This window comes from Hipposideros armiger, unplaced genomic scaffold (assembly GCF_001890085.2).
Source record: "Hipposideros armiger isolate ML-2016 unplaced genomic scaffold, ASM189008v1 scaffold_128, whole genome shotgun sequence".
Lineage (NCBI taxonomy): Eukaryota > Metazoa > Chordata > Mammalia > Chiroptera > Hipposideridae > Hipposideros > Hipposideros armiger.
In genome coordinates, this window is record NW_017731478.1 from 2,130,793 (window position 1) to 2,155,508 (window position 24,716).

Genomic DNA, 24,716 nt, shown 5'->3' on the forward strand with positions numbered 1-24,716 from the left:
GAGCAGCCGTCCAGAAGCCGGCGACTGATCTGCGTCGCCTGGGAAGAGCGCAATGATGGTGCCAACTTGGGCCAGTGAAGCAACGTCTTCCACGGCTGGACTGAGGAACAAAAGGACAGCGACTTGTCTGTTCCCCTCCCCCCAATTCCCCAGCTCTGTTCCCATCCCCCCAATTAAAAAAAAACCAAAATCTTAAAAAAAAAAAAACATGCATAGTGAGAGATGAGCAATGTGAACTGAAAAACTAAGATGACTGCCCTGACTCTTTTGGTGGTCAATATTTCTGGAACTTTCCAGGCTGCCCAACCACAAGGCCCTCAGGCACCTCCCAGGTCCACGCTGAGACCATGAACTTAAGGGGCCTGGCATAGTGCTTTGTACCTAGAGGGTACTCTATAAACATGCCACCCTTCTCCTAAACTAACTGGTGATTGATCCCTTTCTTCCTGGTTGGAGATTTTTTCTTGTCTCTCTAAAGAAGCTACCATCTCACAAGGAGGCAGGTTAGGGATGTTCATTGCAACACTGTTTGTAATAGAGAAAAACAGAAAGCAACCTATATGTCCATTAGAATGGATACACAGTGATACAGGCACCCAATAGAATGGAGGGGGGGCGGGGATTGCTAAAAACCTGTATACACATGACTTATATCCTTTTGTTATTGGTACATATTGAGCATCACAACTTTCATATAGGTTTCTTCTTTCTTAAAATGTGTATACATTTTTTGGCACCCTCTGAATATATGAAGAAGAGTGAACTTGTATCAACAAGACTGAATCTTGAGCATAATACCTAGAGCAAAAAGCAAGTTGCCAAAAGATACATGCAATTTGATAACATTTATGTCAGTGTTGCAATGAGATGACATATGGTTTTTGGAAGCATCACTATGTAACAAAACAAAATCACCAATGGACGAGAAGGATGCATAGTAACTGTAGTATCCCCATTACTTCTGGGGAGGGAATGAGGAAGGGAAATTGGGTGGAAGGGAGGCCTCAACTGTGTCTGCGATGTTTTCACTTTATTTGAAAAGAAGGATCTGCAAATGGGTGAACGGCTCAACAGAATGTGGAGTATCCAAGCCATAGAATGCCACTCGGCACAAAGGACCGGACCCCGAACACACACAACAAGCAGCCTACATGGATCCCAAGGGCATTAGGCTGAGTGGGGAGAAAAAGCCAACTGTGAAAAGTTATACAGCGTATGATGCCATTTATGTAACATTCTTGAAGTGACAGAATTATAAAGAAGAATAGATCCGTGGCCGTTAGGGGTTAGAGAAGACGGGAGAGGCATGGGATAGCATGAGGGTGTTTCTTTAGGGTGAGAACCACCTGTATCTTGAATGTGGTGGTGTTTACACAAGTTTATATATGTCATAAAATGTCATAGAATGATAACAGACATACAAGGACATGAAGGAGGGGGGAGGAAGGAAAGGAAGAAGGAAAGGAAAAAGAAAGGAAAAAGGAAAAAGAAGACATGGAAAAAGGGGTGCCATCCAGGTGACGTCTGCGGACCAGGTAATTTTACTATGCAAATATTGATTTCCTGGTTTTGGTAATCTACTGCCGGTAAGTAAGATGCCCCCATTGGGTGAAGCTGGATGCTGGGTCGATGGGACCTCACTGTACTGTTTTTGCAAATTTGTGGGTCTGTAATTCACTTAAATAAAAAAGGGAAAAAAGAAAAATGTTCTGATGTAAATACGACTGACGGTTAGCATTGGTTAAATCTGAGTGATAGAACATGCGTGTTAAAAAAGTTTTATTCTTGATGCGCATGAGGGTGTTTACACACACACAAACACACACACACAGAGTCACAGCACAGGACTGGGGGCAGAAACTACCACCTACTGTGTTTGAGACCCTGTCTCTCCGGGTTCAGCTTTTCCTCCATTTACTTTTGCATCATCTCCCCAGATACCCACAGACGTGATTTATCTTTATGTTTTAAAGTGACCAGCCACTTGGGAAACTGATCAAAGGTAACCAATAAACCAAACAAACAAAAAACCCAAAACCAAAACCAAAAAAACCCTCCTAAAGAAACTCTTACAAAATGATCATGGAAACCATTATACTAAATGAAAGAAGCCAGACACAATAGGCCACATATTGTCTGATTCCACGTATATGAAATGTCCAGAATGGGTAAATCCATAGAGACAGGCGGTAGATTGGTGGCGGCCAGGGGCTGGGGCTGGGTGAATGGGAAATGACTGCTATGGATATGGAGTTTCCTTTTGGGGTGATGAATGGAACTAGACAGAGGTGGTGGTTGTACAATATTGTGAATGTACTAAATGCCACTGAACTGTACACTTTAAAATGGTTACTTTTATATTGTGTGAATTTCACCTGATTTAAAAAACAAAAAATTCTTGCAAAACAGAATCCGCAGAGTAATTGTGCCTTGTCTCTAGCTTGTCCTTCCTCCCATCACCTGCTCACCGTTCTCCAACCCTCTCCTGGGTCAGGCAAGACCCCTGCTCCAGGGACAGTGGTCTGAGGACAGAGTCAGGATGGGATATCAGGTACGAGCCAGTGTTGGCTGTGATTCCTGGTAATCTCCAGACTGGGTTATTCTCATATAAATGCTCTCCTCACTCTTACAATCCCTTGGGTGTCTGTTATGGGCTGAATTGTGTCCCCCCAAATTCCTTTGTTGAGGTCCTAACCCCCTGGACCTCAGAATGTGACTGTATTTGGAGATAAAGCCTTTGAAGAGGTAATGATGTTCAAATACATTCTTGGGGTGGGTGTCCTTCTAAGGGGAGGAGATTAGGACACAGACTCGCACAGAAGGACAAGCAGGCGATGACACAGCAAGAAGATGCCTGTCGACAAAATGAGGAGTGAGGCCTCAGGAGAAACCAGCCCTGCTGACACCTTGATCTTGGACTTCTGGCCTCCAGAACTGTGAGAGAATGAATAAATTTCAGCCTGTGGTACTTTGTGACGGCAGCCCTAGAAGACTAATACAGTGTCCGGCCATCTTCCTTAGCCAGCCAGTGGTTTTAGAGCTTGGCGGGAATGCTGTCTGTGTTTACTTAAAACCACTTATCACCTATACATCGGAATAGAATTTCACATAAGGCCTGCTGTGCTGCACAGCAGAGAAATTCAACTTTAGAAAACGGAGAAGAATAACATGAAGGGCAGGTTGACTTTTCATAGGCAAACATTGTCCAACTGTTTCTTCTCTCTCCCCCCCCCCGACCATTTGTTTAACGATGGAAGCCAATTTCAAAGTTCATTAAAATGCAATATTGTATATAAAAAAAAAACTGAATGAGAGGGGGGAAAAAATTAAACTGCTCTCTAGAGTTCCCACAGAGGCTGACATTTTGGTCATGATTTCAAAAAAGAAAATGTTTTAACAAAACTACTAAAATTATTATCGTCAATTTAGGATAAAAAATACTTCCTCAATAGTTTAATCTACTGTTATTATGTCTAACAACAACAAAAAAAAACATTCCCATGAAGGTCTTAAGAATTATGTTTCTAAAACAAAAAAGGACTTAAGCCTCTTTTCCTGCCTCAAAACCCTTCAATTATCAACAGAATAAAGTTCAAACTCGCTGCCAGGCTACATGGTACCAACATGGAATGGCAGAGGCGAAAGAGAATGGACTTTGGATTCAGCATTTCCTGGGATAAAAGTTCAGCTTTTCTCATTGGCGGGGTGCCAGGGACACAAAGAGGATGAAAGAGGCCGAGGACCCTTCCAGCTTTTGAACCTCCGGATATATATTTTTAGTGAGATATAATTCACATACTACAAAACTCATTTCTTTTAGGCCACTGATTTTACTGGATATCTTGTGCTGTCCTCTCTTACATTCAGGACATTGTCCCTTCGGACACCTGCCTAGAAGGCCTGAGAGGAACAGGAGAGGCGGGGCACACACATGTCAACTTCCGGCAATGCCCTTCATGTCTTTCCCACCTCGGGCTAAGCCAACACTTCCCCTCACATCTCAACTGCCCAGTGATCAGTCCTTTATTACTGACGAGGTGAAATAAAAATGGGACCTGGGGGAGCCAGCCAACTGGCAGACGGACGCCTGAGAGGCCCCCAAGAGAGATGGTCCCACTGATTCTGGCAGCCACGGACAGGTGTCCGGTGTCCAGCCAAGGTATTCCTGGTCAGGGGTTGGCTCCAGACACAGACTGGATTCCCAGCCACTCAAGGGGTTTTTTGAGAAAACCATGCATTTCCCCAAGGACTACACCATCAAGCCCTCAACCACAATTCAGCGAAGGACGCCTACTAAAAACAGGTACTTACACTAGTCTTTGCCAAAAGGCCAAGAAACAATAAATTAACTCTTTTAGCATGTACAATTAAATTGTTTTTAGTATAGCCACGGGCTTGTGCAACCATCACCACTCTCTAATTCCCAAACTTTTTCATCACCCCCAAAAGAAACCCATATCCATTGCTACAGAGCTGCCCCAGCCACTAGCAAATGCCAATCTACCTTCTGTCTCTATGGTTATGACACATTTTTTTAAATGAAGAAATGCCACAATAGGGTTAGAAAAATTGGGCGAGGGGGCTTAGAGGGGGGAAAAAGCCTTCAAAAGGCTTCCTTCTCCGTCCTATCTTAGGCTGCTTGTTCCTCTAGCGTTGGGTCCAATGGGTGTAAACGAGGCCTCAGTTCTGTTTGGGACTTGGCAGGAAAACTCATGTGGGCTTTCTCTCCTATCTAGGTGCTGAACAGGAGGCCACAAAACTTAGCCTAGATATGAAGACCAGGGTGGTGGCTTAAAATATGCCCACAAATTCTTTGACTCACCTCCCTTCAAAGGATGGAGTCTCCTTTTCCTCTGCTTGAATGTGGGTCAGATTCACTGACATTCTTTTGACGAATAGAATATGGTAGTATGATGTTATGTGACTTCTAAAGCTAGGCGTTAAAAGGATACAGCTTCAGGGTGACAGGTTAGCTCAGTTGGTTAGAATCTGGTGCTGATAACACCAAGGTTGCCAGTTCGATCCCAGCATGGGCCACTGTGAGCTGCACCCTCCCTAAGAGTCAACTATGCCATTGTAGCATGAAAGCAATGTGGAACCAATGACCATGGCTGTTGCTGAATAAAAAATTTAAAAAATAAAAATAAAATAAAGATAAAAGCCTATTTACAAAAAAAAAAAAAGGACCCTGAGCTGGTGGCCAGCACCCACAGCCAGCAATGCCATCTTCACTAGTGTGTGACCTGGGCAGTACACAAAGTGTACAGTCCAATGGTTTTCAGTATATTCACAGAGTTGTGCAATCATCACCACAATCTAATTTTAATTTTAGAACATTTTCATCACTCCTGAAAAATACTCCATTCTGACCCCTAGTCAATTCTTAATAAATTTTTCACAAGGGCCCTGCATTTTCACTGTGCTCCAGGCCTTGCAAATTATGTAGACCGTCCCGACTGCCAGATGTGTGTGAGAAGGAGGGGACTTCAGATGACTGCAGCCTTTGGGTCCATTCATTTGGATCCCAGACACAGGGCGGCAGAGACAAGCTATGCCTGTCTAAATTGCTGGCTCATAGACAATAAATGATTATTGTTGCTTTAAGCCACCACATTTGGGTTAATTCATTACATAGTAATAGATAAGTAGAGCAAGCAGAAGACAGTGGATTCTGGGAAGGTCTGTGGACTCGCCCCGAGGAAGGTCACCTTGTCCTGAGCATCCTGGATCTTCCTGAGTTCCCAAACGCCAAGCTGAGTGGGCTCATCTCCCTTAGGACGCGTTAGAATGGGACCAGTATTTGCTGTTGGCAGAGCAGACAGCATCACCGCCATTTTCATTTCTCCGTAGGGCCTTAACTAGTGGGTATATAATGTCACACACACCCTCAGTTTATTTCCAACTTTTCCATAAGCTTCATGACCTAGATGCTTCAGTGTAAACAAACTCTTTTCTGTGAAACTAGAAAGTGATTTGGTGGCCTGCAAATTCAAGGAGCTTACTTAAACCCATTAAGAATTGCATTATCTTTAAGAGACTATCTCTCATGAAGCTGTTCATGCATAATACATGTAGAAATACCAGGGGTGCCAAACAAACGTATACAAGTCGATACTTTCAACGTTGCTCAAGCTGTAATTCTCCGTAATCAGAAGTGTCTGGATGCTGATGGGAACCACTTTGAGCACCTCTTGTAATTGCAGAAGTCAAATGTGACTTGTATTCATCTTTTGTTATCGGTACATATTATTATAATTTTAATACAGTTTTCCTTTCTTAAAACATGTATACATTTGTTTGGCACCCTCTATATATCTGTATGATATATTTTGTTCAGGAAATTCAAATTACCTACTATTTGAACTGTACTAATGCAGTTTATGAGATCCTTTAACATCCGTAAACTCACCAGGTCACTTTATTTTTGTATTAAAACATGTATTTTATAATTAGGTCCCTTTAAGCCTATGCGTGGGGCCTCATTTTATCATTTTTTAAAATTGGAAACTGAGGCACAGAGGTTTACTAACTTAATCAAGGCCGCCTGGTTCTAAATTGGGTTGACATTGACTCTAAGAAATCCAAAAAACCAAGAAGGCTGAGGGCCCCCATATAACTTTAGGATGGGGCCTGATGGCCAGAAAGACCAAAGCATGATTATGGAACTTTCAGCCCTACCCCGATCTCCAAAGAGGGGAGAGGGCTGGAGATGGAGTTAGGTCATCAACTGCCAATGATTTAATCAATCATACTTATGTAATAAAATCTCCACAGAAACTTCTAACTAGTGGAGTTCACCACCCCAACTCCCCATCACCATGGGGATAGAAGCTTCTGTGCTCGGGACCCTCCCAGGCCTTGCTTCGGCTATTCATTGTATCGTTTATAATGAAATAGTAATAGTAAATAAAGTACTCAGTTCCTGAGTTCTGTGAGCCATTCTAGCAAATTCTCAGACATGAAGAGCAGGCCATGGAAGCTCCTGATTTATAGCCAGTTGGTCAAAAGTACAGTTGACAACCCAGGACTTGCAACTGGCTTGTGAAGTGTGTTGGGCGTTGGGGGGTGGGGGTCAGTCTTGGGGGACTGAGCCCTTCACTTGTGGGCTCTATGCTAACTCTGGGTAGTTTGTGTCATAATTACACTGAATTGCAGGATGCCCAGCTGGTGTCCGGAGAGTTGGAGAATTAGTTGGTGTGGGGAAAAAACAAAAACAAAAAACCCCACACATTTGGTGTCAGAAGTGTTGTGAGTAAACGCAGGTTGCCCTATATCACCAGTCCACGGAGGCAGAGGCTGGTTTGCAGGCTTCCACAGCACAGCCAAGTTCAAGGACTAAACTTGACCCCCAGTGAGCTGACCAAGAGGAATAACAACCCAGTCAAGGGGGCTGTAAATTAAAACAGTCATAAACAAGAGCACAGGAGGAAATCCAAATACGGTGTACAAAGCACTTTTTAAGAGCTAAGTCACATGACTTTTTTGAACTTAAGAAACTCAGTTTATAAGTTAAAGGAGAGTAGGGTCTCTACTGAGACGCAAATTAGCAGTCTGGGAGAGCAAGTGAAAAAACAAAGAGCGACGTTTTAAAGAGATGGACATCTGTGGGGAAAGGCAAGAGAGTTGGAGGATACCTCCTGAGGAACGAACACACATAACAGGAATTCTGAAAGGAGAAGATGCAGCAGATAAACAAGTAGAAGAAAGTTCCCTGAAATTGCTAACGACCCAAGATTGGAGATTGAAAAGGCTCCCCAGGTTCCAGGTTGGTCCGATGAGATAAGATTGACATATGGGCATCTTCCGGTAAAATTCCTGAACCTTAAAGATAAAGAAAAATATCTTCTTGCCAACTTGGGCCAGTGAAGCAACATCCTCCACAACTAAACTGAAGAACAAAAGGACAGCAACTTGTCTGTTCCCTTTCCCCCAATTCCCCAGCACTGTTCCCATCCCTCCAATTCCCCAAAAAAAAAAAAAAAAAAGAAAAAGAAAAATATCTTCTAAGTGTCAAGCAGAAAGCAGAAGAAGGAAAAAAAATCAGACTGGAACCAGGTTTTACATCTCTGCTACTGGAAGATGACAGTGGTATTGTACTGGCAGGTAAGAGAGAGGAAGGACTGCAACCCAAAAAACCCTCTATCCAGTTTCCAAAAACACTTTTCATCTATTGAGGCAAAAGGAAGATAGTCTAGAAGACCCAAGAATTCACAGAGGAGACTTTGCAAGGAATTTCCCTGAGGAAAGACTAGTCAAACCACAACTGAACCTTAAAAGAAAACTTAAGAAGGGGGAAGAAGAAAGAGAGAGAAAGCGGTATTAAGAACGTAGCCTGTGACGTTTCACATTACATGGATCAAGAAAGGGACTTGTGTAACAGAGAAGGACTTTTGAAACCACACAGACATCCTCCAAGGAAATTCTAACAAATACTAGATCATCCCAGGCAAACCTCAGGGATTGGTGAGTGGGGTGGGAAGCAAAAGTGTTTCCTGGGTTTCAGCAGGGAACATGTGGGAGGGAAGGAGGAAGAGGGGGGAGTGAAAGTGCTCTAAAGGTCTCATCTTATTGGGGTGAGGGAGAGGAAGAGGAAATAGATCAAAGAGCCAGGAGACGTTAGTTATACGCCTCTGATTATCAGAGTAAGGAAATTCATCACAAAGGAAATGGGGAGATTGCTTAGCCAAGCCTGGGAACTCTGAAGTTCTGAAAGAAAAGATGGATGTATTTGACTATATAAACATGAAAACATTTTGTATGACAAAGGATACCATAAATAAAGCCAACTGAAATGGTGGAGCTGGAAAAATATTTGTAATCTAAATAATAGTCACCAACTGCGATTGATGAGCTCATGGTGTGCCAGGCACCACTTTATTAATATTTACTTTACAGGTATTAATACATTTATGTCTAGGACAATGCTATGAAGTAGGGGAGACGATGATGATGATCGCTACTTTACAGATGAGTAAACTGAGGCATAACCAGGTTATAGGACTTGCCAAGGTCACATGGCCAGTCAGGGGCCGAGGTCTGAGGTGACCCTTGGCAGCCGGCCCCCGAGTCAGGGCACTCAATCACTTCTGAGCGATTAAGCCAAAGGCCAATGGTCACTATATAAAGAGCTTTTACGAACTGACCTGAACAAGACAAACAACCCATACAGAAATGGACTTGGACTATAAATAGAGGAGCAAATCCAGATGGCCAGCAAATGTATGAAAACGCTCTCAGATTTAACAATGGTCAGAAAAATATGAATTAAAGAAGCAACGAGACATCAGCTTATATCCATCAGATGGACACACATGAAAGTGTGCGACAATATCAAATGCAGGCAGGAATACGGAGGAAAGGGCGTGCTCAGCCATGTGAAGGTCTGCAGCCACTGGGGAAAGCAATCTGGCTACAGCTGTTCACATTGAAACTAAACATACCCTTTCACCCATTAATCCCACTCCTGGGAATCTGTCCTAAAGAAATAGAAACACTAATACTTAAGGACAAGGATGTTTTTTGTTTTTTTTTAATTTTTTTGGTTTTTTGGTGGCAGAAAACTGGCCCATCCAAAGGAAAAGGAAAAGAAAAATGACTGAATGAATTACGCTACACCCATCCTATACACATTTTAATAAAATAAATTCAATCATGTTTGCTACCTGGCCAAAAGGGCTGGCTAATGTGTTTTGGTGAGCCAGCAGTGTTTTTTATAAATTCCTGCAGGTTTCTGAGTCTGTACTCCTGCAAATGTTTCTATGACACACCAAGTCTGCCCTCCAAAGGTACATGGTACATACACAAACATGCGATACGTGTGCAGTATTGACATTTCCTGTGGGGGGTGGGGGTGGTGTTAGAGAGGATGTGGAGAAATCAGAGCCCTCATACACGGCTGGCAGGAATGTAAGACGCCACTGCTGTGAGAGACAGTTGGGCAGGCCCTCAATCAGTTAAACATCGAGTTACCATAGCAATTCTGCTCCTACGAATATACCCAAGAGAATTGAAATGGGGGTTCAAACAAAACCTTGAACACAAATGTTCACAGCAGCACTATTCACAATGGCCAAAATGGAAAACAACCCAAATGTCCATAAACAAATGTGGCCTATCCGTACAACGGAATATAATTCAGCCATAAAAAGGAATGAAATTCTGACACACATTATAATGTGGATGAACGTTGAAAACATGACGCTACGTGAAAGAAGTCAGACACAAAAGGCCACAAAGTGTATGATTCCATTTATAGGAAATGTCCAGGATAGGCAAATCCATAGACAGAAACAGTTAAAATAGCGAATTTTTCGTTATGTGTATTTTATCACAATAAGAAAACAATTCATAGAAGGGACAATTAGGGAAAAAAAGTCTAAAAGGGCAACTTGGAAAGATGCTATATTGGAAAAAAGGGTTGAGAAACACTGAGAAAAAGACTAGCCTGTATCTCAACACATTCAAGAGCGTCACCCTTCAAGCAAATGCCTAAATAATTCACCTTTTTTTTTTTCAAAATAATGAAGGATCTTGTTGGCCCCTGAGGTAAGCAACCACTCTTATCTCTTTCTAATCCAGGATTTGGGGTGTGTTCTTTCACACTACAATGCTTTGAGCTTAATCACTGCTTCTTGTCAACTTTTGTCTGACTCTGTGTTACTTGGAATCTTCTGAGTTACAAAAAAAATCAAGCGCCCGCTCAGGTTACCTGAGGTAACAAAAGTTCTATATGCAATTCCAGAGAAGTCGAGAAAGCTCTGGAAACTGTAAGCCTCTTAGAGAACTGAAACATACCGTCTTAAGTCAAGCACAAAATGCCATCTGTTAGAAGGTGTATCCTTATCTTATGGGCAACGAAGAAAGGAAAGGAATACTCACCATGAAACCTATGATATGCTTCTTTCTTATCACTTCAAAATTCCTTTTGACACTTCTGGTCTCAGGCATTGGTATTTTTGTTTCCTGTGTCACTCTTGTGCATCTAAAAAGGAAACTGTAACTGAAATCAGTGGATGAAGGTAACCCTACAATGTCTTCACTTTTAGAATCTGACGTATAGTATCACTTTTCAACACTCTCACATTGAGGTCCATGTTTTACACGCACTATCGTCCTCCGTGCCTCAAGAATGCTGGGGATGCAGCATTTCTTAAAAGACTTAAAAGCCATTGGCATGGTTTCTTATGCGGGCTCAGTAATCATGTAGGGGTGCCTCCTTTTGACTCCTCCTGTGGAATGTTGCCGAACATGTCTGCCCCCGCCCTACCTCACCCCTCTCCAGCCCTTGGGTTCTCACGAATTCTTCATTGCTCCACTGTTTCCCCAATCCCTCGACTCCCATTCTGTGCCTTTTGACCCCGATGCTCTTGGGGTTCACCTACCTGCAGGCAGTGTCAGCCACGGCCGCCTCACCAAAAGCAATCATTCAGACACCATTGATGGTTAGACACACTTCAAGATGTTAAAATGGGAAGAAGCAACACAAAAAGAGACGTTTCGCCTACATCGATGAAAATGGTATGCCAGGAAAAAGAAGTGCTAGTATTGTCACGATTCTCAGGATGTGGCTTCACTTGGCTGTGGCTCTGACTGCTGACTTGTTGTCTCCCCACTTCATGACTTTTGTTTACTCGTAGTCTCTGCCGGCTGTCTTCTTTCTGGTTCTCTTGGCTTTTGTACAACTCCAATGGGGGTATCTATTTCTTGCATGTCTTGTGCTCAGACGTAAAAAGAGGACCCTGGTTGATTGTTGTCACTGTCCAGCATCATCTCTAATGGGCAGAGGATATGACTGTGTCTATGATCACTGTCCAGATGTAGTGGGCTAAATGGTGACCCCCAAAAGATAATACCCACGGCCTAACCTGAGGAGCCTTACTTGTGAATGTGACCTATTTGGAAGAAGGGCCTCCGCAGATGTAATTATATTTAGGATCCCAAGATGAGATCATCCTGGATTATGGGGATGGGCCCCAAATCCCACGACAAGTGTCCTTATAAGACACAGAGAGGAGAGGCCGTGTGAAGACAGAGGAAGAGATTGCAGTGATGCAATTACAAGCCAAGAAGCGCCTGGAGCCACCAGAAACTGTTGGACGAGGCAAGAAAGGGTTTTCCCTTAGTGCCTTTGGAAGGAGCCCGGCCCTGCCAACACCTTGATTTCAGATTTCTGGCCTCCAGAGCTGTGAGAGAACACATTTCTGTGGTTTGAAGCCACCAGGTGTGTGGTAGTCTGTTGTTATGGCAGCTCCAGGAAATGAATCCACCAGTATAGGGTGCCCTTCTGAGCACAGCTTATGTGCTAGGCCACCTCACGTGCTGTCTGTCAGCCTCTGGATGACTTCCCTGGGCGTGAGCATCAACAGCTGGTCTAGTCAACCGAAGCCAGGACGGTGACATGACAATGGTATTTGAGCCATGGCTTTCTTTCCAACAGCACAGACAGTGACATGAGGGATTACGATTTGATTTTCAATAACTTCCCTGCTCCGGCCTGCTCTGGGTCTAAAACAACCATGTGTCTTCAAGCTTAGTATTGTTTTTCTCATCAACGTTAAATTGAAAACAAAGTAGTCCTAAGGCTCTTAGGCTCTAAGTGGTGTCCACGAGCCTGCACTTGGCCTCGTGGGCTTACTGAGGGATTTGCAGACATTACCTGTTGTAACCATTTCCGCTAACATTACAAGGAACTGCTGAGGCTTTTCGACCTGCCTGTGGTTAGACTTTAGTGCCTGTCTATTGACATGGAGGGTCCAATCAGAATACTTCCTCTCTTCTACACTTTCGTAGCACCCTGTACTTTGTTTCTTCTTCATAGCATTTATCACAATGCTCATTATTTCTAACTGTTTATTTAACCTCCATCTCCTCCTCCATGCTGAAAGCCCCACAAGGACAGGAACTAAGTCTCCAGTTTCTCACTTCCCCAGTGCCTTGCACGGTGCCTGACACACAGTAGACACACAATAAATGTTTGTGGAATAGAAGAACAAATGAATGTCATAGGACTTGGCGATAGGGCCACATACCAGAATCTAGAAGACAATGAAATCAATGGGCGTTCTTTGTAACACATTCCCAGCATTTCTTCAAAGTGGCTACAGGGTACGCACACCGTGCATCCACCAGAGTCCTCCTTCTAATATGTTTTAAGAGCTCCTGCTGCACATAGCCTTGATGTTTGTCATGCTGTTTCTCATGACTCTAGTTCCCACACTTCTCCGTTAAGACAGATGTTTGCAGACTACACAGTCCCCAAAGGAGAGGCCCTATGGCAGAACAAGCAAGTTCACGCCCTTGAACAGAATACACATTGCTCTAATAATATAGGGAGGGATGGTTGGTAGAGAACTTGCCTACCTATGTCGTGGTCACCACCTTCTCTGAAAATGGCCCACCTCCAAGTGACTGTGTCCTTTGAAGGTGGCTGAGTTCCAACCCAACTACAGGGTGCGAATCTTGACTACTTTAAGCCAATTGTGGTAGTCCTGTTCTCCTTGCCAAGACACTGCTGTAGGCATGGAGATGTGACAACAATTCTGAAAGGAAGATGTGAGAGGAAGTCTTCTTAGGAATGCTTTTCAGGAAATTTCCCAGCAATTCCACTCCTAGGTATATACCCCAAAGAACCAAAAATTGGTTACTCAAGCAGATACATGTACAGGTATGTTCATAGCAGCATTATTCACAGTAGTCAAAAGGCAGAAACCTGGGGGAAGGGTTCTCACCTTGAGGTGTAAAAAGTATAACTATTGCACTGTGTTGTACAGCTGAAACTAATTCTAAAAAATGTGTATTTCACAATAAAAAATAATAATTTAAAAAAATAATTAAAAACAAACAAAAAACATGTCCGAAGATGGAACGCAATCATTTATGAGGCACCAAATTAGATTCTTGGGTTGCTATAGTTGTTCAGAGAACAGAGATTTCTAGGTGTTACCTTGACAATGAATAGAGCAAATTGCTCATGATGTTTGTTAGTTTGCAATGGTAACCAAGATTCAAATTCACAGGTCATAACAGAGGAGAACAAACTTCCAAAGCATTTATAATTTATCCTCTTCTTAAATATATATTATATATATTTAAAATAAAACCTATTCTCACTAAATTCTTAAAAAAAAAAAAAAGACAGAAACTACCCATGTCCACTGACAGAAGAACAGATAAACAAAATATGGTGAATCCATACAATGAAATATTGTAAAGAAGAAGGAAGTGTTGATGTGGTGCTTCCTACAATGTGGATGAACCTCGAAAACATGACTAAGTGAAAAAAGCCACACAAAAGGCCCACCCAATATTGTATGATTCTAGTTATACAAAATGTCCGGAATAGGCAAATCCTTAGAGACAGAAGGCATATTAGTGGTTGCCCAGGGATCAGGGAGAAGGGAACGGGCAGGAGCTGTTCGGTAACTATCGGGTCTCCTTTGGGGGTGATGAACTAGATCGAAGTGGTGGTTGCAAACATTGTGAATGCACTAAGTGCCACTGAATTGTTCACTTTAAAAATGGCTCATTTTTTTTCTCAATATAATTGAAAATATATATATGGTTCATTTGATGTCATGTGAATTTCACCTCAATTAAAAACAAAACAAAAAAAAAAAAACCTTTGGAAATTTTTGTCTCAGGATGTGATGTTTGGGGCAGCTGAGCCCTTTTGTATTGTGAGGAGACAAGTTAAGGACTAACCAGGACATTCAACGATGGCCGAGTGGAAAGATAGAAAGAGCCTGGACTCTTGATTACATCACCGGCAAGGAAGGTCTGGGAATCTGATCTCCACGGTTCTGATTATGCAGCATAGCAAATGCCCTCTTTGCTTAAAGCCATTTCTTGTTGGGTTTTCTATTACTTGCAGCCCAAAATGCCCTAATTGATAGAGACTTCAAGCTTCTGAAAAAGCAAGCCAAAGGCATTGCAGCTTTGCAAGGCAAAGGCATTGCCAGCATTGGAGGTAAATAGCTAATGATGAAGACTTCTCAGAAGCTGTTGATTCTCAGGGTTGAGTATAGATTGTGTGTGTGTGTGTGTGTGTGTGTGTGTGTGTGAGAGAGAGAGAGAGAGAGAGAGAGAGGGAGATTCCCACACACACTCCCTGTTGTCTCTAGCCATCCTTACTCTTTCAAAAACGGGATGGACTAGCTTCAGGAGCAATACTGAAATAATTATAGTTGTCAGGTCTGAGTACTACAGGGAAAATGGAATCACTAGTCACACCACTGAGTTTGTATGGCTTCTCTCGGGATTTGGGAGCTTAGCCTCTAACACTGAAAGGTGACCAAACAGTGTAGAAAAATCATGGTTTCTCTGTGTGCGATGTCAGTTCTACGCGGTAAAAGGTGAGCACTTCTCTTTTCAAAGTCAGGTTGACTTTTCTGCATCACTAGGCTGTGACTGGGAGAAAGCAGAGAAAGATAAGTGGTTCCCTCCCCTTTCCCTCACTTCTCCATGGTTCTGGAAAGCCCTGTCATGGCTCCTCTATGAAGTTCCTGCTCTACTCCACACATAGAAAGGTTGCAGAAAAAGGATAATGCAGCTGGGTGGGTTTTTATAAGGGCATTTAAGCACTAATATTAGGGATTAGTACTTAAAGTGTTGTTAGATTTGATCTCGCTCTTACCATATTTCTTGGCACTTAGTCCTAAGTTATTGTGTAATGTGTAAACTATGAAAATAAACGACTTAAATTGCCTACAGTAAAAACCTGTTTCATGGCTAATGGATTAAGGGAAAGTGGCCCTTTGTCTATGCTAATGAAGGTGCTACATTTGTACGTAAAGGTTACAGGGAATTGGCTGTGATGAAAATGAATTAAGATGTATTCCTCTGAGAATATCTAATAGGGATATGGAGTTACATTCCTCTCTGTCTTCATATCTTGCTTGTTTTTTTTTTCCCCTACTCAGCTGGGAATTCATATATTCAATGGGTCTTATCTAGAAAGAGGTGAGTTGTTTATTCCAGAGGTCCTGAATCTCCTGGAATGTGAGGTATTTCCAAAACAAAAAGTAAGTGTGCTAAAATAAAAGGAAACCAAACACAAAATCCTGCTGACTTTCAGAGGGCTGCCAGGATGAGGACACTGAGTGAAATCTAAACCACTGCCAAGGTCCTGAGGGGACGGAGCGGGGGGAAAGGGGGGTCTGCCTCTGACCCAGCTGCAAAGAAAGGAAGAGGGAAGAGGAATAAAAAATTGTTCTTTGAGAACTGCCTTTCTAGTTACTCTGAACCACTTTGAAAACAGTTGATTTCTGAGCTTTTTCTATGGAGTCAACAGGATAATTTAAATACATGTGAGATTGGTTAACACAACCAAACCCACGGGACCCAGAGCCGAGGACTAGGTTTTGTTTAAAAATCTAAAAAATTGAAATCTCTAATTATCAAGAAACACTAAAGAAATATACATTGTTTATTAATTAGAATCATGGGTGAAAATCAGTAAAGACTCAGCAATAAAAATCCAAAACAGAGTGTGATTATCTTTTAAAAGAATATGGTTTCTGGGCCAGCTGAGTGGCTCAGCTGGTTAAGAGCGCAAGCTCTGAGCAACAGGGTCGCCAGTTCAATTCCCACATGGGCCAGTGAACTGCGCCCAAGTTGAGCTGCCAGCAAGTGGCAGGATGGTTCAGGTGGTGAGAGCATGTGCTCCTAACAATAAGGTTGCTGGTTCAACTCCTGCATGGGATGGTGGGCTACACCCACCCGCAACTAAGATTGAACACGGCACCTTGAACTGAGCAGCCGCAAGCTGCCAATGGGTGGCTGGATGGCTCCGTGGTTAGAGCGTGCGCTTTTAGCAACAAGGTTTCCGGTTCAACTCCTGCATGGGACAGTGGGCTGCGCCCCCCTGCAACTAAGACTGAAAGACAACAACTTGGCTGTTCCCCTTCCCCAATAATAAAATTTTTTTTTTTTTGGTTTTGTTTTTGTTTTTTTAGCTGAGCCATCCTGCTACCTGTTGGCAGCTCAGCGGCTGCTCAGCTCGGGCTGGACTCGAACCGCTGTTGCTCAGAGCTCAAACTCTTGAGCGAGCTCTTAACCAACTGAGCCACTTGGCCGGCCCTAAAATTTTTAAAAAAGAAAAAAGAATATGGTTTCTATATTGTTTCAGCCTTAAGAAGGAAGGAGATTCTGACACGTGCTACCACGTTGATGAACCCTGAGGATACTGTGCTGAGTGAAATAAGGCATTCACAAAAGGACAAATAGCACATGATTCCACGTACACGGACTTGGAGGAGTCAAATTCATAGAGACATAAGGTAGAAGGGTGGTGACCAAGGGCCAAGGGCTAGGAAAGGGGGAGTTAGTGTTTAATGGGGACAGCGTTTCAGTTTTGCAAGATGAAAAGAGCTCTAGAGATGGGTGGTGGTGATGGTGGCACAACAATGTAAAAGTACTTAATGCCACTAAAGTGTACATTTAAAAATGGTTAAGGTCCGGCCAAGTGGCGCGATGGTTAAGAACTCGCTTGGGATGCCAGAGGGCCCCGGTTCGGATCCCACATATGAGGGCCAGTGACACTGTCCTCTACAGCTGAGATGCTGAACAACAGCTCAACTTGGAGCTGGGCTGCTGTGAGTCGCCGGCGATGGCGTGGGCTGCAGCCCCTGTGGCAGTGGGTTGCCATGGGCTACTGTATGTAGCCAGCAGCCAGCGTGAGTGGCCAGCAGCCGCTGTGAGCGGCCGTCCAGAAGCCGGCGACTGATGTGCCTCGCCCAGGAAGAGCACAATGATAGTGCCAACTTGGGCCAGTGAAGCAACGTCCTCCACAACTAGACTGAAGAACAAAACGACAGCAACTTGTCTGTTCCCCTTCCCCCAATTCCCCAGCACTGTTCCCATCCCCCCAATTCCCCAATAAAAAATAAATCTTTAAAAAAAAATTATTATTTGTTTTAATTTCATGGAAGAAAGAAAGAAAGAAAGAAAGAAAGAAAGAAAGAAAGAAAGAAAGAAAGAAAGAAAGAAAGAAAGAATATGGTTCCTATCCATACTAGGACTGTTCTGTGTCTTGATTTAGGTGCTTATTGCATGGGCATGCTCACTTTGTGAAAATCCATTGTGATTTCTGTACTTTTCTGTTTACTTCAGTAACATTTATATTATAATTGTTTCTAATCAATAGCTAGGTAGATAGAGAGCTCCCTGTCATTTACAGGAGTATATACTTCATCCAAAGGCAGAAGCAGTAGAATTTCAGGAAGGAGCTTGTAGTGGGTTGAATGGGGTCCCCTCCAAAATTCACAAGTGCCTGGAACCTCAGAAAGTGACCTTATTTGAAAATAGTGTCATCGCAGATGTAATTGAGGTCAGGATTCAGATGAGATCATACAGGATTCGGAGGTCCCTAAATCCAGTCACAAGGATCCTGAGAAAAGGCAGAAAAGGACACACGGGGACACACAGAGAGAGGCCATGTGATGATGGAGACAAAGATTGGGGTGATGCTGCTATAAGCCAAGGAATACTTGGAACCACTGAAAGATGGAAAAGGCCAAGGAAGGATTTTCCCTTCGAGTCTTTGGAGCAGCACGGCCCTGCTGACACCTGGATTTTGGACTTCTGGCCTCCAGAACTGTTAGGGAATACATTTCTGATGTTTTAAGGCACTCAGTGGTCATTTGTTTTGGCAGCCTTAGAACATGAATACAGAGATATTTGGACAAACAGGAGAGAAACTGAGTTTTCTCCCATTGTCTTTCAAGAGACCTAACAAAGGAGGTGATGGAAAATGCTGTGATAGCATAACTTGGTCACTGGCTGTCACCCTGGTTCTTTCTGCCTTTCACTCTTCCTTGCAACCCTCACCACTTTTTTATTCTTCCAAGTCCAGAAGTAAAAACGAAAATGTAGAAAAATCCTACCAATAACATAGATTGAACCCAAAGCAGGTAACTTCCTGAGAAAATGCCACCCATTAATACATTAGTTTGCAGAATTCTTATTTTTACATGGCAAAATTTACATTTACTTATGAATGGTAGAACTATGACCCTATTATTGTATACCGTGGTTGGTTAAGAGTCATTTCAAGGAGAGACAGTAGCACTAGCATATTCTTTCATATCGTTTGATGATGAAAGTTTTCCTAGATATTCTAGCTCCATATGACATATGACATAGCACATGGCATTACGGATTAGGAAGGAGGGGAAGAAATTCTGTAAATTATCACTTCTGCTTTTTAGGAATGAAATATAGTATGGGTTATGAGTAATACATCCAATAAAACTTAAAAAAAAGCAAATCTATATATAGAACATTGGAAATGAGCTGACAATCTTGGTTTTGAGATAATGCCATTACTCCTGGTTTATCATACGATATCTCTTTGAATACAATGAAAATCCTAATGCTTCATAAGTATATACATGTTTCTGTAAATGAGGTATTCTCTTAAGTAATTTAAGGAACTTGGATACTGAATAAATATCATTTTACAAAGCACGTGTGTCGCTCAAGAGTGCAGCAGTTCGAGTCCCAGCCCGAGGCTGCCGCTGAGCTGCCAACAGGTGGCAGGATGGCTCAGCTAAAAAAAAAAAATGGTTGGGCCGGCCGAGTGGCGCGATGGTTAAGAACTCGCTTGGGATGCCAGAGGGCCCCGGTTCGGATCCCACATATGAGGGCCAGTGACACTGCCCTCCACAGCTAAGATGCTGAACGACAGCTCAACCTGGAGCTGGGCTGCCATGAGTCGCCGGCGACGGCGTAGGCTGCACTCCCTGTGGCAGTGGGTTGCCATGGGCTACCGTGTGTAGCCAGCAGCCAGCGTCAGCGGCCAGCAGCCGCGGTGAGCGGCCATCCAGAAGCCGGCGACTGATCTGCCTCGCCTGGGAAGAGCGCAATGATGGTGCCAACTTGGGCCAGTGAAGCAACATCCTCCACAACTAGATTGAAGAACAAAAACAGCAATTTGTCTACCTGTCTGTTCCCCTTCCCCCAATTCCCCAGCACTGTTCCCATCCCCCCAATTCCCCAATAAAAATCTTTAAAAAAAAAAATGGTTAAGAATGTGTGTGAGTTAACTAGGCAAAGAGGGGCTGAGAGTAAAGACTTGAAACAGCATGGTATGCATAGAGAAAATTGCTCCCAGAAACAAGGCAGGGAGCAGAAATAACCTGATCGGAGCATTTTAACTAACTGAGATCTTTAGAATGAGTAAGTATGCATATTGAAAAAAAGTTAACTAAAAAACCCAAAAAAGTATCAGGTGGGCACAAAGCTATGGGATATAGCAATATTTTTCATAATGTCCAAAAGGTAGAAAGAAACCAAATGTCCACCAATGGATGAATGGGTAAACAAAGTGTGGTCTACCCAAAGTGACGCCCTGACACTCTATAATATGGATGAACCTTGAAAATATTATGCTCAGAGAGAGAAGCCGGACACAAAAGGCCATATATTTTATGGCTCTATTTATAGGAAATGTCCAGAAAAGGTACACCCAGAGACAGGAAGCAGTTAGTGGCTGCTTAGGGGAGAGGTGGGTGTTGGAGGTGGAATGGGGTTAGGGGGGTGATAGCTAAAGGGGACGGGGCTTTAGAGGTGATGAACATGTTCTAAAATTGACCGTGATGATGGTTGCATGGATCTTATAACCATTGTGAATGTACTGAAAACCATCGAACAGTACACTTTAAATGAGAGAGTTGTATGGTATGTGAACTATATCTCAATAAAGCTGCTTTAAAAAAAAAGAAAAACTGAAAAAAAAAAGAAAAGAAAAACTGTACGATCACTTACCAAGGGGAAAGTCAGTTTAAAGGTCGCATTCTTGAGTCCTGTGGACGTTGGAAGGAGAGTTCGAAAAGAGAAATTGCTCTAGACATGTATTCCCTCTAGAAAACATTCAGCCTTGCTTGTTCTAGAAGCACAGGTCCTTGTTTTCTGGAGGCTTTTGAATAGGAAAAACAAAACAAAACAGCACTTCGTTAATTCTCTATCTTCTGTAATGCTACGGTAAGACGTAGCTGTTGTGAGTTTAAAGTTTTGCTGTGCATCCCCCATGAAAGTCACACAGTGTGACGGACACTGGATTCTGAGACAAGCAGACACACCATGTGAGTTCAACTCATCCACAAATCGCAAGCAGGAAAGAGAAGGGAGAGAAACCAGAGTGGAGGACAAGGTGTTTGTTCTTTCATTTTGTTTCCCCCAACAGCAATGTGAGGTTTCCCACTAGAACGACAAGAGTTAAAAGGACTGACGAGGGCGGGCCGAGTGGCTCAGCTGGTTAAGAGCTCGCTTGGGACACCAGCTCTGAGCAGCAGGGCTGTGGTTTGGATTCCATATTAAGGGCCAGTGACGCTGCGCCCTCTACAGCTAAGATGGTGAACAGCAGCTCGACCTAGAGCTGGGCTGCTGTGAGTCACCAGCGACTGCGTAAGCTGCAGTGGGGCTGCAGTGGGCTGCCATGAGCTACATGAGTGGCTGGCAGCCGGTGAGAGCTGCTGGGAGCCGCAGTGAGCAGCCAACCAATGAATGGCAACCCATCTGCCTCATCCGGGAAGAGCACAATGATCATACCAACATGGGCCAGGGAAGCCACGTCCTCCACAACTAGACTGAAAAACAAAACAGCAATTTGTCTACCTGTCTGTTCACCTTCCTCGATTCCCCAACGCTGTTCCCCTCCCCAAATTCCCCAATAAAATCTTAAAAAATATATATAAAAAAGACTGACGATTCTAAGTACTGTCAAGGACGTGGAGCATTCTGCTCTCACACGGCTGGTGGGGTGCAGCCATTGGGGAAGGCTGTTGGGCAGTATCCGCTAAAGCACTTCCACGCCTGGGAATATCCCCAACACCAGTGAGTGCTCACGTCCCCCAAAAGATTTGTACAGACAGGTTCACCGCAGCTTTATTCATCATTATCAAAAGCTGGTAATAACCCAAATTATCTGTCAACAGCCGAATGGATAAATCTTGGTCTATTAATAGAATGGGATACTCGTGACGAGAAATTCTGAGATGTCCTAAATTAAATTACAGCGGGCTGGGGAGTGAAAAAGACATGGGTAATTAACGAGTTAATAGCTGTGGGTCAGCTGACGAGGTGGCTCACATTCCTAAATGTATGTTGGAGCCTTGAATCCACTCCCAGGTGGCTATCTAAAAAGAAAATAGCGGACCACCAGAGGCCACCGCATCCTGCGTGTGTATGAATGTTCAGGACTGTTGCCCCAAACCAATCAAAAGAGCAAATATTTCTTCCTTACAGACTGTGCACCTATCCCAGAACTGCCCCCCTCCCCAGCTCTATTTCCCCTCCCCCCAACTATAGCCAATTTAAACTCTCTCAAAACAACTTACATCCCTAAAAGAGCCCATCAGCTCCGGGATGGAGGATGCTCTCATTTCCTTCAGCTAGCCCAGCGCTGGTGAGTTAGACTGTGTGTCTCAGCATCTGGTCCTTGTCAGGCTAGCACACGGCTCAATAAACCCTTTCATTCAGAAAAGCTTTCCATTGCAAAGCTTTTTAATACTCACAATAATGGGAAAGAATGAGCTATTATCGCTGCTGCTGCTGCTGCTGCTACACAGAATAACATAGATAAATCTTATAATGTTGAACAATGAATTCAGACTCTAGAGTATACGCTATACTAGTCCATTTATAGAGAGTTGAAAACCAGGTAACGTTAATAAGCTATGATGATAAAGGTCAGAACAGGGTTACCTTTGGGGAGAGTATGCTCTAGGTGAAGGCCCAAGGTCGTCTTCTGGGGTCCTAGAATGTTCAATAGTTTGAGAAGGATTATTATTATACAGCCATATAAATATGTAAAAAGTAACTACCTCTATCATACCTATGACACCAGCATTCACCAAAAGCACCTGTTGGTTACCCCAAGCACCTCTGTAAGCTTAGGTGGCTACTTCCACCTGGATAGATGCGATCACCAAAATTAATTAGTCTTATTCTCTTACTCAAAAATGTGTCTGGGGCGGCCGTTTAGCTCAAGTACGGGTGCAGGCTCGTAACACCAAGGTTGCTGGTTCAATTCCCACATGGGCCGCGGAGCTGCACCCTCCACAACTAGATTGAAACAACTACTTGACTTGGAGCTGATGGGTCCTAGAGAAACATACTGTTCCCCAATAAAATTTCTTTAAAAAAAAGTGTCAAAAACTACCCAAGCGCCCCAATGTGTTTACAATTAACATACCTCCCAAATCTGTGGGCCCCAGAGAAGCGGTAGAAAGAAGACTGAATATGCTGTGTCTTGTCAGACCGAGTTTTCAGGCCATTGGAGCTGGAAGGACAGCACCCTACTAATAAAATTCTCTCCTGCAAGTAGTCAAAGGAATGAAAATGTAGCCACCTCATTCGAAGCAAGAGATGGAGAAAGAAACATGCGTGAGTCATGAAAATGAAAGATAGTGCCTTTATTTATTTGTTGCTAATTTCCCCTTTTTTCTAGGGGTACCGAGGTGCTGTCGTTCATTCACGTCATCATGAAACATTCAGGAAGGAATTTTACCCTGAAAATGGGTAGTCAAAATTCACTGAACTCACACCTATTTGTTAAGACTCTAGGGATTGGGGACAAAATGATGAAGGGTGAGACAATCAGTAAAGATGTCAACAAAGATAACTTTGGATTGTATTGTGAAGGAAGGAACTGTTACGGTCATGCAAGTGACTGGGGGTGACCGTGGTTGGGCTGGTTGGGGAAGGCTGGTGACAGGAAGGGGAGTGACAGGCACAGAGGCTAGAAATGCAGGGGGACTGGATCACACCAGGGCCTTCTAAGTCCCGGTTCCAGCGGCCAGGTAGCACTGAGCTGTATCTGAGATCCAGCTTCTAAGCACAGCACTTTTTAAAAATGGGGCCCTCCACTGGGGGTCTTTTTGTAGTAGATCTACCAAGGAGAGCCTTCTTATAATTCGCCTTCCTAGAGTGTACCCGTTTCTAATTTAAACCAACGGGCCAGTGTGCCTCAGCTGGTAACTTGGGACTTATGCTCAACGCAATGGAGAGCCAGTGAAAAGTGTGAGGCCAGACATTGAGATCTGGCTTATGTTCTAAGAATATACTTAGGGGCAGCCAGGTGTCTCAGTTGGTTAGTGCGAGCTCTGAGCAACAGGGTTGCCGGTTCGATTCCCACATGGGCCAGTGAGCTGCACTCTCCACAACTAGATTGAAGACAACGACTTGAGCTGAGCTGCCAGTGGGCGGCCGGGTGGCTCAGTTGGTTAGAGGGTGTACTCTTAACAAGGTTGCCAGTTCGGCCCCTGCATGGGATGGTGGGCTGCGCCTCTAGTAAAATAGCAACAGGACTTGTAGCTGAGCTGCACCCTCCACAGCTAAGATCGAAGGACAACAACTTAACTTGGAACTGATGGGTCCTGGGAAAAACACACTGTTCCCCAATATAGTTAAAAAAAAAAAAAAGAATATACTTTGGCAACAGTATGGAGAATGTGTATATGGAGATAAAAGTGGAATGATTTAAAAAATAACCAAGGCTAATAAATGTAATAAATATAACAAAAGCAGTGTCCTGGCTAATTGTATATTTGAACTTCAAATGAAGTTATCTTAATCAATTCACACATATTTATGCTTCAAAAAATTACTCTGGCATACCAAAAGCTAACCGTTTACCTATCAGACTTTATTCTGAACAATGAAACCAGTGTTCAGATGGGGACAGAACTCCATTTTAGCTTTGCTTTTGTCAGTTAAAC

The 24,716-nt window shown here is 43.4% G+C and overlaps 1 protein-coding gene and 1 long non-coding RNA gene across 3 annotated transcripts in view; both read right to left on the bottom strand.

The window, feature by feature from the left end:
• Window positions 1-11,765, bottom strand: part of LOC109386054 (uncharacterized) — a 17,038-nt gene extending 5,273 nt beyond the window's left edge. Inside the window, exons 1-2 of the long non-coding RNA XR_002124718.1 lie at window positions 11,382-11,765; window positions 10,879-10,981 (exon numbers count right to left, since the gene is read on the bottom strand). This is a non-coding gene — a long non-coding RNA (uncharacterized LOC109386054). The remainder of the gene's footprint in view (window positions 1-10,878; window positions 10,982-11,381) is intronic.
• A 1,686-nt stretch (window positions 11,766-13,451) lies between these two features.
• KNTC1 (kinetochore associated 1) overlaps window positions 13,452-24,716 on the bottom strand; it is a 73,291-nt gene continuing 62,026 nt past the window's right edge. For both annotated transcript variants that reach the window (XM_019648980.1, XM_019648981.1), the window contains 4 exons: window positions 23,192-23,313; window positions 22,702-22,752; window positions 20,764-20,914; window positions 13,452-13,538 (listed from right to left, as the gene is read on the bottom strand). In XM_019648980.1, coding sequence (XP_019504525.1) covers window positions 20,842-20,914; window positions 22,702-22,752; window positions 23,192-23,313 — 246 coding nt within the window. In that variant the 3' untranslated portion in view covers window positions 13,452-13,538; window positions 20,764-20,841. The remainder of the gene's footprint in view (window positions 13,539-20,763; window positions 20,915-22,701; window positions 22,753-23,191; window positions 23,314-24,716) is intronic.